The sequence below is a fragment of the Salpingoeca rosetta genome, assembly GCF_000188695.1.
Source record: "Salpingoeca rosetta unplaced genomic scaffold supercont1.21, whole genome shotgun sequence".
In the NCBI taxonomy this organism is placed as follows: Eukaryota; class Choanoflagellata; order Craspedida; family Salpingoecidae; genus Salpingoeca; species Salpingoeca rosetta.
The window spans coordinates 897,754-909,336 of record NW_004754913.1 but is presented as its reverse complement, the minus strand read 5'-3'; the positions used below and the strand labels follow the sequence as shown (position 1 = coordinate 909,336).

General features: G+C 57.7%; 3 protein-coding genes across 3 annotated transcripts in view; 1 reads left to right on the top strand and 2 right to left on the bottom strand.

Annotated features, from left to right (window-relative positions):
• The window catches only part of PTSG_08200 (fumarate hydratase class I), a gene marked incomplete at its 5' end in the record, with an annotated part of 5,866 nt that extends 2,802 nt beyond the window's left edge, over nucleotides 1–3,064 (bottom strand). Inside the window, 10 exons of the mRNA XM_004991167.1 lie at nucleotides 95–192; nucleotides 511–566; nucleotides 765–803; nucleotides 1,018–1,126; nucleotides 1,312–1,378; nucleotides 1,596–1,652; nucleotides 1,784–1,882; nucleotides 2,031–2,164; nucleotides 2,371–2,567; nucleotides 2,835–3,064. Of these exons, the coding sequence (XP_004991224.1) occupies nucleotides 95–192; nucleotides 511–566; nucleotides 765–803; nucleotides 1,018–1,126; nucleotides 1,312–1,378; nucleotides 1,596–1,652; nucleotides 1,784–1,882; nucleotides 2,031–2,164; nucleotides 2,371–2,567; nucleotides 2,835–3,064 (1,086 nt within the window). The remainder of the gene's footprint in view (nucleotides 1–94; nucleotides 193–510; nucleotides 567–764; nucleotides 804–1,017; nucleotides 1,127–1,311; nucleotides 1,379–1,595; nucleotides 1,653–1,783; nucleotides 1,883–2,030; nucleotides 2,165–2,370; nucleotides 2,568–2,834) is intronic.
• Nucleotides 3,065–3,073: 9 nt separating this feature from the next.
• PTSG_08199 (uncharacterized protein) lies at nucleotides 3,074–6,588 on the top strand. The gene is made up of 3 exons (XM_004991166.1): nucleotides 3,074–4,703; nucleotides 5,091–5,233; nucleotides 5,611–6,588. Exons 1-3 carry the CDS (start codon nucleotides 3,125–3,127, stop codon nucleotides 6,316–6,318), a joined length of 2,430 nt encoding a protein of 809 aa, XP_004991223.1. The 5' UTR covers nucleotides 3,074–3,124; the 3' UTR covers nucleotides 6,319–6,588.
• PTSG_08198 (uncharacterized protein) overlaps nucleotides 6,457–11,583 on the bottom strand; it is a 5,513-nt gene continuing 386 nt past the window's right edge. The window contains exon 2 of the mRNA XM_004991165.1: nucleotides 6,457–11,009. Within this exon, the coding sequence (XP_004991222.1) occupies nucleotides 7,151–10,189 (3,039 nt within the window). The 5' untranslated portion in view covers nucleotides 10,190–11,009 and the 3' untranslated portion in view covers nucleotides 6,457–7,150. The remainder of the gene's footprint in view (nucleotides 11,010–11,583) is intronic.

The following is an 11,583-nucleotide window of genomic DNA, read 5'->3' as shown; positions in this document are numbered from 1 at the left end:
ACGACGACGACGACACACACACACACACACACACACACACACACACACACACACACACACACACACACACACACACACACACACACACACACACCTGTCTGTCAGCTGAGCAGGACACGCCAATCCCGACAGGACAAGATGCGCCGTGGCGAGGAAGGCGGACGACGCGCACGTCGTGGCAGAAGTACTTGCCTGGTTGGCGTGCAGTGTGTTTGTATTGGGTGCAGCGTGTGTATGTGTGTGCATGTGTGTGTGTGTGTTGATGTACAAGGGAGAGAGCGTGTGTGAGTGAGTGAGTGAGTTAGAGGGCGCATGTGAATCATTATGTGTGTGTTTTGATGTACAAGGGAGAGAGAGAGTGTGTGTGTGTGTGAGTGTGTGAGAGGGCGCGTGTGAATCATGATGTGTGTGAAAGTGAGTGAATGGGAGAAAACAGCTGCACAGGAGGTGCGAGATGGGTACACACGACATGGACAGGCCAGTATGTTGGCTGGGCGCTAGCGTCTGCACCTCCGAATTGGGCGCCGATGCCGAGGTTCTGCGTGAGTTTGTGGATCCTCTCCTCCCTGGTCCATCAATCAATCACACAAACACACACGCGCATGTGCAGATGGACATGGTGATGACATGACGAACGAGGCCGCGATAAACACTCGAGCAACACGCAACAGCAGCGATAACAAGAACGGGGAGTGACTGCCAGAGCCACCACAAAAAGGTGTGTTTGCATCGTTGCGCGGTGTGCGATTGCGTCATGGTCTCACCACTCGAGGTCGCGGAAGGCGCGGCCGTATTCGTTTCCACTGCACAGATACGCACGTGCGCAGGCCACATCGGGACCAGCCAGCCCATGTTAGTCATGGGAACTTGGGAGCGTGATCAGCGTACATGTGTCGGCGAGTGACTTGTGGCACAAGCAGGCGCACAACACGTCTCATTTCCATCACCAACACACAGACACACACACAAGCAAACAAACATGCACACGCACAGACGCAGAGCCTCGGGCATGCGCACGTGGTGTGGAGGTTGTCGTAGTAGCGTGTGGAAGCGCTCTTGACGGTCTTGAGATTCATTTCCGCAGAGAGGCCGCCAATCACAACGGCAAGATGGTACGGCGGGCACGCTGCAACGACGGGAGGCAGAGCAAGGAGGGCCGGTGGAGGGGCAAGTGGTTAAGTGAATGGGTGGGTCAGCGAGTGTGTGGAAGTGTGTGCGTGCGCAGCAAAGCTCTTGTGTTGCCACTCATCCTCACCAGCACCACGGCGCCATCATCACGGCCACCACCACCACAATGCTGCTGGTGCTCACCTGCGGTGCCGAGCGTCTTGATCTTCTCCTCCAGGAACTTGAGCAGGTTCTTCTCATTCAACAGCGCCTGCACACACACGCGCGCGGTGTCGTGTGTGTATGCGTGTTTGGTCGGGCCCTCAGGTGAGTGCAGTGGGGTGCAGGGTGCAACCATACAAACACAGGTCGTGTGCGTACACAGGCGTTGCACGCCCACACAGACACAGACACAGACACAGACACACAAACACACATACACACACATACACACACATACACACACAAACACACATACACACACATACCTTTGTCTGCTGGAAGAGGAACGTCTTGTTTGCAGAGCCACCGCCCTTGGCAAGGAACTGTAAGGAGCAGACCAGAGCACACGGATGAACGCAGGGCGAGCAGCGACGATGGGTTGAAAGGTACACCCAGCTATGCACACACACACACACACATGCACGCACACAAATGTCTGCAGAGTTGTGATCACCTCAAAGTTGTACTCGCTGCCGTCGGTTGAGTAGATGTCGATTTGCGCGGGAAGGTTGCAGCCCGTGTTCTTCTCCAAAAACATGTCGAGCGGCGCCACCTGCGCACACAAACACGCACGCACACAACCACATGTGCATGGGACATGGAAGTGCAACGTGCATGAGCCGGCTCGGTATATCCTGAGGTTGCAAACGCTACCGCACACACACACACACACACACAAAGACACACACACACACGCCAACCTGGGAGTAGCGGAGGTTCTTGCGGGTGTAGGCGTCAAAGATACCGCGGGAGATGGCTTCTTCATCCTTGCCATCCGTCCACACGTACTGGCCCTTCTTGGCAATGCAGATGCCCGTGCCAGTGTCCTGGCAGCCTGCACAGACAAAACGACGAAGCAAACCACCAGCAGTGAGGGAGTGAGTGAGTGAGTGAGTGAGTGAGTGAGGGAGTGAGTGAGTGAGTGAGTGAGTGAGGGGATGAAGTAGGTTTTATTAAGCTCATCAACAATTTCACATACTTGCCAGCGGTTTCCCACACACTCGGGTAGGTGTTCTTACGCAGATGTTGAGGTGAACTGACCAGGAAGCACCATGCCCGCGGCAATGTTGGCGTTCTTGAGGAGCTCAAGGGCAACAAACTTGTCGTTTGCAGAGGCTTCTGGGTCCTTGAGGATGTTGCTCAGCTGCTGCAGGTGACCAGGGCGCAGAAGGTGGGCGATATCAATCATGGCCTGTTCAGCCAGCATGGTGATGGCCTCCGGCTCCACCGTCAGCACCCTGCGCCAGCATTGCGTTTGGACAAAGCCAGCGCATACATGAGGCAGAGACAACGTTGTGTTTGAGCGTGTTTGAGTGGTTGCAAAGTACTGTTTGCTTCCATGTGTCATCTGTGCACGAGTGTGCATACAACACGCACACACGCATACAACACACACATGCACACACACACAACACACGCACACAAACACACACACACACACAAACACACACACACAACACACACTCACATGCACACACAACAACTGCTGTTGTGTGTGGACGCACTCTTTGCCGTTGACGGTTGTGGTGGTCACGTGGTCTCCAGAGAGCTTCTTGTACTGAGTGTCCTTTGGCTTGGCTGCCTCAAACACAGGCTGGTAGTGGAAGCTCGGCATCTTGGCCGCCTGCAGCCGGCTCGAAGCCGTGCTGACAGCACGCACACACCGCAACAACATCGTAGAGCTCTCGCGCTGCTGGTCGTATTCGCCACTGCAGTTTATGCTGTTGTTTTGCATTTTGACAGGACTCGACTCAACGTCGTGCACTCCCTCCACGCGACAACCCACGACAACGCGATGAAGATGCACGCCGCGATGACGACGACGCTGGCGACGACGCTGGTGGCAGCGATGATGGTGGCGGGGATGATGGTGGCGGGGATGGCGACAGTGGAAGGGGCACGCGTGCCGTGTGGTGGTGCGTGGATGTGGGACTCCAAAGAGGCGTGTGAAGCGCGCCACTGCGTGTGGGAACCGAGCGCAAAGACGCTCAACTGGTGTGTTTACAACTCAAGCTGGACAGAGCGCATCGAGCACGTGCACGTGGTGCAGGGCTGCCATTTCGATGCCGGCTTTGCCGGCACGGTGGACGCCATTGTTCGGCGGTGGTTTGGCTTCTTCGACCAAGCATACCACACGGGCATGCAGCTGGAGCAGAACAGCACGGACCCCGCAGCAAGGCTGGCCTTCACCGCGCAGAGCTGGGTGGTCTGGCTCTACCTCAACTGCCCCTCCGACCTCAACTTGACGTGCCCGGATGACGCCGCGCTGCGCCGCTTCAACACCAGCGTCGCCAAAGGGTGGATCACGTGGCAGGCGTTTCCCTTTGATGCAGAGCTCGAGCTCCTGTCCCCGACCACGCTTCGCCTCGCCTTTGAGCTCACCCACGCGCTCGACGCACAGTTTGGCCTCAAGCCCAAGCGCGTCCTCTCGCAGCGCGACGTGCCGGGCATCCCGCGTGCTGCGCTGCACCCGCTCGCCAGCAGCGGCGTTCGCGCCGTCTCCGTCGGCACCAACGGCGGCAGCACCCCTCCAAATGTGCCCCGCGTCTTCCTGTGGAAGGACGAGCAGACACAGACGTCCATGCTCACCATGTACCTCACGGGCGGGTACGGCGGCTTCAACAAGCTGCCGGGCGTGTTTGTTCCAACCGTCGTCCCTGGCAGCACCCACGCCATGGTGGTGGCGTGGCGCGGCGACAACAGCGGGCCCGCGTCTGCGGATGAGGTCATCAAAGACCTGGCAGAGATCCGCAAGGAGTTCCCCAACGCCGCCGTCAACGTGTCCACCTTTGATGCCTTTGTATCCGCCATTGACACGCCGCAGGTGCGGTCCCAGCTGCCAACCATCACGGACGAGATTGGCGACAGCTGGATCCACGGTGTGGCGTCGGACACGGGCAAGCTGGCGCAGCTCACGGCCATGCAGCGTGCCATCGACACGTGGTGCGCCCGCGCGCCGTCGCACTGCACGTTCACCAACGCGCACGTGAGCACGTTCATCCACCGCTTCCTCAAGAACTCGGAACACACGTGGGGCCTGGACGTCAAGTCCACCATCTCCCCGCGATCGGCGCTGCACGCCAACTACTCCAACCCCGACTTCCACCGCGCACGACAGCACAACCCGCAGTATGCCAAGCTGGAGGCATCGTGGCAGCGGCAGCGTCGCTGGGGCATTGCCAACGCACTCAAGCACCTGCATGACGACGACCTGCGTGCGCTTGTGGAGCAGGAGCTTGCAGCCGTGAACACCACGTTTGTGGACCTGACGGGCTACTCGCCTGAGCAGGAGGACTTGGCGGTGATTGCAGCGCAGGGCTGGCGCGTCGCCATCAACACCACATCCACAGCCATTGTCAGCATCATCAACAAGGGTGGGTTGTGCACGTGTGTGTATGTGTATGTGCATGTTTGTTTGTGTGTGTGTGTGTGTGTGTGTGTGTGTGTGTGTACATGTTTGTGTATGTGTGTGTGTACATGTTTGTGTATGTGTGTGTGTACATGTTTGTGTATGTGTTGTGCGTGTGTGTGTACATGTTTGTGTGTGTGTGTGTGTGTGTGTGTGTGGTAAACGCATGTGCACGCGGCCAAATCACAGGACATAAGACACATGGCACAATTCCATGTGTTTGCCCGTGGTTTTGTGTCCCCTCCCCCCTCCCCCCTTCACACACGACTGCATCCATCCGTACCTAATCCTACACGATACCCCACTGTGCCTCAACCCCCACCCCCCCTCTCCAATCCATGCTGTGATGTAGATCGCTCGCTCATTGGCGCGGATGCACAGCTGGGCCTGATGCAATATCGCACGTACACGGCGCAAAACTACACGCATTTCATGCTCAACTACAACTTTGCTGGCCCGCTCTTCCCCGTGGACGACCTCGACGACTTTGACAAGGTGCTCATGCGGTGTGGGTGCATGTTGGGTGTTGGCGTTTCTTGTTAAACACACGATCTTCTCGTCATCCCTCCTCCACGTTGCCTTTCATTTTTACAGTAGCTCCCACACACACGCACACACATACACACATGCACACATGTACACACATGCACACACACACACATGCACATGCACATGCACACACACATGCACACACACATGCACATGCACACACACACACACACACACACACATGCACACACACACATGCACATGTACACACACATATACACACATATGCACACACACACACACACATGACACGCTAACAACAACCCCCCCCCCCCTCCAATTCACCCTCACATGCTTCCTGTGTCCAAAATGCCCTTTGCCAGGTTGGCATCAACAAGGTGCCTGCCGTGTACCGCAGCGTCGCCAGTGTTGGCAATGGCACCACCTTCCGCCGCGCCGCGTCTCTCGTCACCCCGTCTATGCTGGCTGACCCCTCAGCTGTCACTGATGCTGGGGGCTTTGCATCGGCCTTCACCAACTACACGCTTGTGTCTGCCAACCAATCCACGCTTGTGCTTCGCGGCGATATCACGCTCAAGGACAAGACGGCAACCCGCCTGCCAGAGGCCCTGTTTGTGCGCTTCAGGCTGCCCAACATGTGTGGCGGCGACGACGCGAGCAAGGACGCTATGTCCAGGAATGCTGGTCATGATGGTGATGGTGTTGGTAGCGATGCTGATTGCGATCGTGGTGATACTGGCCCTGGATGGACCCTGACGAAGCTGGGCAACCACACGCTGGATCCCCGCCACGTTGTGGACGGCGGTGCAAAGCACAACCACGTCGTCACCTCTTTCTCGTGTCTCGACGGCAGCGGCGTCCGTGTCACAATCACGCCCCTCACGTCCCCGCTCGTCAGCGTGGGAGAGCCCACGCCATTTCCAACACCAGTGCGCGGGCAGCCCACTATGCGGGAGGGTGTGGCCATGCTTGTGCTCAACAACATCTGGAACACAAACTACCGCATGTGGCAGGGTGGTGACTTCCGCCTGTCCTTCATCGTCACCGTTCAGCTGCACGTACCACAGTAGTGCCCACAGTGCGCCAGTGATTGTCCACTCAACGTTGCTCCCTCATTGCTTGTTGCATTGTTGCCACGTTACAATAACCTGTCTGCTTCCTGTTCTGTCGTTGTCTCGCTAATCACGTGCAATGCAAGCTTTCGCCACAGTCTTTCCCCCTCCCGACACACACAGTGTTCGTTGCATTTTAAAAAGTGCCATTTTACCGGCTGATGACCCACATTGGGGCCCAAAGTTTCGAGGAGAAGACAAAGAAAACAACCAAGTGAAATGGCACGGAGATGGAATTTCTTCTTGGGCACACGGGAAGTCAATGTTGTGGAAAGGACAAGGGGAGAGGGGATTGGAAAGAAAATACGCAGCGCTTACGACCAAAATCGATCACGTCAATGAAAAACCAACACGGATATAAGGGGACGCGGGGAAACCAAGACTTGTACACTTATGGAACCTTCAACCAGACACTCAAATACCATCCATGCAAACCACCACCACACATACACATCAAAACCTTAGAAGGTCAAGAAGGACCCGACAAAGTGGGTGACGAGAAACAAAGAGGAGGAGAGGAGAAGGAAAAAGAAAAAGGAAAGAGAGAAACGAAGACGAAGACGAAGAAAACAAAAGAGAAGGAACAACAGAGCTCATAAATCGTAGGCAGCAACGAGTGGAAACCCAAAGCAAGTCGACAGCTCCATCGCAAGAAAGCTTCAACTGCAACCCAACTTCACTCACTGCTCACAAGCACACGCAAAGGAATCACGCAATGGGGCTCAACTCCAGACAAAAAAAAAGAAAAAAAGAATTGAGCACCGCCACACCACCAGCTACGCGCACCGCATCAGACGACGGGTGGCATGGACTGCTGGAGCAACTGTGTCGTCGTCAGCGCCATGCAGGTGAGAGCCGTGCAGCTGGAGCGAGCATAATGCTGCGCAACAGCTGCAGCAGGTGGCCGCGCTGCCGTGGCCGCGCAAGCCGTGATGGCCATGGTGGGGTTGCGGTAGCCGTAGTACTGCTGCTGCTGGCGGCGAGGGGAGGGGTTGAGGACGGGCGTCGTCTGCGCCACCGTGGGCAAGCCGGAATCGGCTGGCGGCGACATTGACGCCTTGTCGCAGTACGGCGACGACGGGCGCACCTGCACGTTAGAGCGCCTCTGCCGCTGCGGTTGTGGTGCTGCACACAGCGATGCAGGCTGCTCACGCTCATCCAAGACTGCCACGGCCGCAGCCGCAGCCGATGGTGTAGTTGTTGTAGTCGCTGTCGCGGTTCCTGTTGTAGCTGCGTTTGGAGGCGTGCCTGCTGATGCTGACGTGGTTGTGGAGTTGGACGAAGCGGAGAGCTGTGATGTGCACGAGGCCGACCGCCGTGTGCTGTGGTGCGTAGCGGGCGAGACGTTTGGTGTCAACGTGGCTTCTGCGACAGTGGTGCTGGGTGCCTCGTCCCGCTCCAGCGGGTGCACGAATGGTGATGAGTGTGGCGTGACGAGCCCCGTCCCTGACTGCGCCAGCTCTAGTTTCTGCTCAGCCGTATCGTGTGCACCACAGGCGACGGCATACGCAGCCGATGACGTGAGCACCGGTGGCAGCACCGCTGGGGCCGCTGGCTGCTGAGAAAGTTGTTGCGAATAAGGCGAGTGGTACATGTGGTGCTGAAGATGAGGCAGACGCTCCGCCACCGGCTGCTGCTGCTGCTGGTGCTGGCGCAGGTGCTGGTGTAGGTGCTGCTGCAGGTGTTGGGGATGAGGAGGATAGTGTGGCTGAGGGGGCACGGGATACGGGGCAGCTGGGTACTGCTGGTGCTGGTATTGGTGTTGGTACTGTGGTTGGTGGTGTGAGTGGTGTTGGAGATGGGCCGGCATCACAGTCGCCGCGTTAATGACAGGGCGCGCCGCCACCATGGAACCGTACCGCACGTGCTCGGGCACATGCATGGGTGGGGCTTGGCTCGGCGAATTGACCACAGACGAAGCTGCAGTCGAGTGCGAGCATGACATGGCCGTGTTGAACGCAGAGTACGTTGGAAGATCAGGAAGTGACGGCATAATCACCGCTGGGTTTTGGGTCATGAGACGCGACTGCTGCGGCTGTTGTTGCTGCTGCTGCTGGTAGTGGTAGTTGTGGTGGTGGTACACCGGCAGCTGCTGGTGTTGCTGAGGCACGGGGGCATTGGGGGCGGGCGCAATGTCAGGCCTTGATGCTTGCAGCCTCGTAGGCTGCTGGGGCTGCTGCTGCTGCGGGCGCACATGTGGCGGCGGCTGTTGGTAGTAGTATGGGAGAGACGGCGTGGCGTAGGGGTATTGGTGGTGGTGATGGTATTGGTGGTGGTGGTGGGAGACGGGGCCGGCCATGTGGTACTGAAACTGCGCCGCCACCATTGCTGCTGGCTGCTGTTGGACGGGGCCGCCGCGGGGGTACACCGCAGGCTGGTGGGTTGCGTCGTGACTGACGCGCGCGGGCGAGTTTGGGGGCGGGGTTGGCGCAACCATTGCCACCTGGTGATAGGGCATGCCAGGAGGCATGCTCTGAAGCTGTGGGGGCAGCTGGGGGGAAAGGGGCCTTGGCACCACAGAGATGGCATCATAGGCGCGTCGCAGCACGGAAGCATACTCGCGCAGCGACGCATGCAGGTCAAAGCACAGGTTAAAGCAGATGAACCGCTCGCATTCGTTGAAGTGCTCGATGGATGTGCGGGCGGGCCCGGCATAGTATGTGTTGTAGCAGTAGCGGTCATCCATCAGCTTGGAGGCCGCCGTCAGGCACGCCGCAATCAGCACATGCACGTTCAGCACCGAGAACATGACGCCAAGGTTGGCGCGGGCCCTGGTGGAGATGATGTAGGCGAGTGGCAGGCACTCGCGCGAGCACACGCGCGTACTGACAAATTCCTCGAGAAACAGGGGCAGCGGCTGTCTGACGGGCTCGGCGAGGTCAAAGCGGCGGGGCGTCGATGGCGTCCGCGGCCGGGTCGTGTCCTCTGCGAGAATGTCATCCCACAACTGAGCCATGCCTCTGCTCAGGTCATCCCCTTTAAACCGCGACAGCAACAACTGCACCAACCACAACTCGTAACATTGCCCACTGTCCTGAGAAGCAGTCGCCATCCCAGACACGCGCATCCTCGCGGGCGAAGAAGCAGGGAACGGCGATGTCCTTGTGCCAGGGCAAGCAGTCGGTGGCGAGGGCGATGGCGATGGAACGGTGAGTGCGGGGTCGACGGCGGCCGCCAACATCACATCTGCACCTTCCTTTGTGGAGCTAGCCAGTGCCGCGCGAGAGGCGCAGCCCTCATCCGCCTCTTCATGGTCACCAACGGCGCCAAAGTAGGCGTCGCCACGGCTGCTGCCATGGCCCGAATCAGCAAGAGCATCGCTGGCGCTGGTTGGCCTTGGTGAGATGGCGGTAGATGTGGCAGCACGGGCAGCATGGCTGAAGTCGAGGTCGAAGTTGGCGGCATTGTCCACATGCCCGCCGCCGCTCAAGGCGCTGCTCGAGGGTTCTGTTTGGAGGGTGTCAGCAAGAAATTCCACCGAAGACTTCCACCACACGCCGTAGTCGGCGATAGGAACGTGGGCATCTGCGACATCTGCGACGGGCGCGTGTGTGGGGGTGGGTTTCTCGGTTGGCTCGGAGGCGGAGGTCGCAGACGCAGCTGTGGGCGGCTGAGATGACTTGGGTTTGGACGGCTTGGCCTTTGCCTTGGGCTTGGAAGCCATGAGCGTTGGGCACAGGTCGCCGACAGAGCCAAACTCGCACTTGACGGCGGCAGCCTTTGAGGCCAGCAGAGCGTCGCTGCGGGCCTTGGCCTTGCGCGCGTGGCGCCGGCGGGCCGTGGGAACTTGACCGGATGACTCACGGGAAAGCGGTGCGGCACCGGCCATGACGTTGTTGAGTTGGGCTTGAAGGTGGACAAACCCGAAGAACAAGAGGAAAAGAAAAGGAGGAGGGCGCGCCGGGGGTCGGGGGGCAGGAAGAAAGCCGGCAGAAAGAGGAGGAGGAAGAGAAGAAGAAGTAGTAGTAGTAGTAGATGCGGTCCTAGCCGACAGTGAAGCAACTGATGAGGTATGTTAAGAGAAATGGAGTGGATGGAAGAAGACAGAGTTTAGATCAGACACAAGTGAGAACGGACGGACGGGACGAGAGGACGGGAGAACAGAGGAAGTGCCCTACACGAGAATTGTTCAACCACAACAGAACAATACACTTTGGTGGATGTGTGTTGCAGCTGATTCTGTCCACGAGCGAGCGAGCACGCAAGATGAGGTAGCAGTAGCAGTCGTTCACGAGACAAAACAAAGGCACGGAAGAACAATGGCGATATGTTGTGCACGATGAAAACAGAAGAAGAGGAAGGAGGACAGCAATTGATTGGCACGCGAGCGAGCAAGAACGTGTAGCCGTGCAGACAGTACTGAGGAAGATGAACAAAAACGCACGAGGGAGAGCAACTGAGCCGGGGAAAGCAACCGACGGGCCCAACCGCAACTCAAACGGAGACACAAGCAAACACAAGAGACCAGCGAGTGTGTATGGGAGATAGGAAGAGAGATAGAATGGAGGGGGTGAGGGGAGGGAGGTGGCTGGTGCTGTTGTCGAAGCTGGTATGAGAGGTGGGCAACAATGAACAAGCTAGGGCGAGGCCTGCTGGTTCGTTGTTGTCACTGCTTTGCGACCGACGACACTTCGTCGGGCGAAGCCGACCTACAATGCAGCAAAGGAAACGCAAGAGTCGACAAACCAAGCAGGAAGCAAGCAGCCATTCATTGTCGACAGTGAGCTCAAGACACGTGTGCTGGGCACGAACACCCACGAGGATATGCGTGTGCGTGTGTGTGTGTGTGTGTGTGCGTGCGTGTGTGTATGTTGGGCAGAGCCGGGGAAGTCGTGATGACGGCTGACGACTTGACATGGGCACGTGCCAGCATTCTTGACAAACAAAACACACACACACACACACACGTGTCGACACAAGCAAACAAGCGGACAGGTAGGTCTCTCGAGACAACGATGCCGGTCGCATGCATGCATGCGTGCACAGGCAGACAGGTGCTGAGCTGGTGTGCGTGTGTGTTGTGTGTTGCGTGTTGTGTGTGTGTGTGTGTGTGTGTGTGTGTGTGTGTGTGTGTGTGCACGTATTTTATACCAGCTTTAGTACCTAATTAGACCAAAAGTTCAATTCTACTCTCGTACCCATATCTGCAAAAAGACAGCCCGGAACGTTGATACACCATTTACTCCATCTAATCGTTTTGCCAAATTAACAATACGACCATAA

Coding starts and splice junctions, on each gene's coding strand:
- PTSG_08199 (XM_004991166.1), top strand. CDS start 3,125: ATGAAGATGCACGCCGCGATGACGACGACGCTGGCGACGACGCTGGTG. Junction 4,704..5,090: donor TGTCAGCATCATCAACAAGG/GTGGGTTGTGCA, acceptor GCTGTGATGTAG/ATCGCTCGCTCATTGGCGCG. Junction 5,234..5,610: donor ACCTCGACGACTTTGACAAG/GTGCTCATGCGG, acceptor GCCCTTTGCCAG/GTTGGCATCAACAAGGTGCC.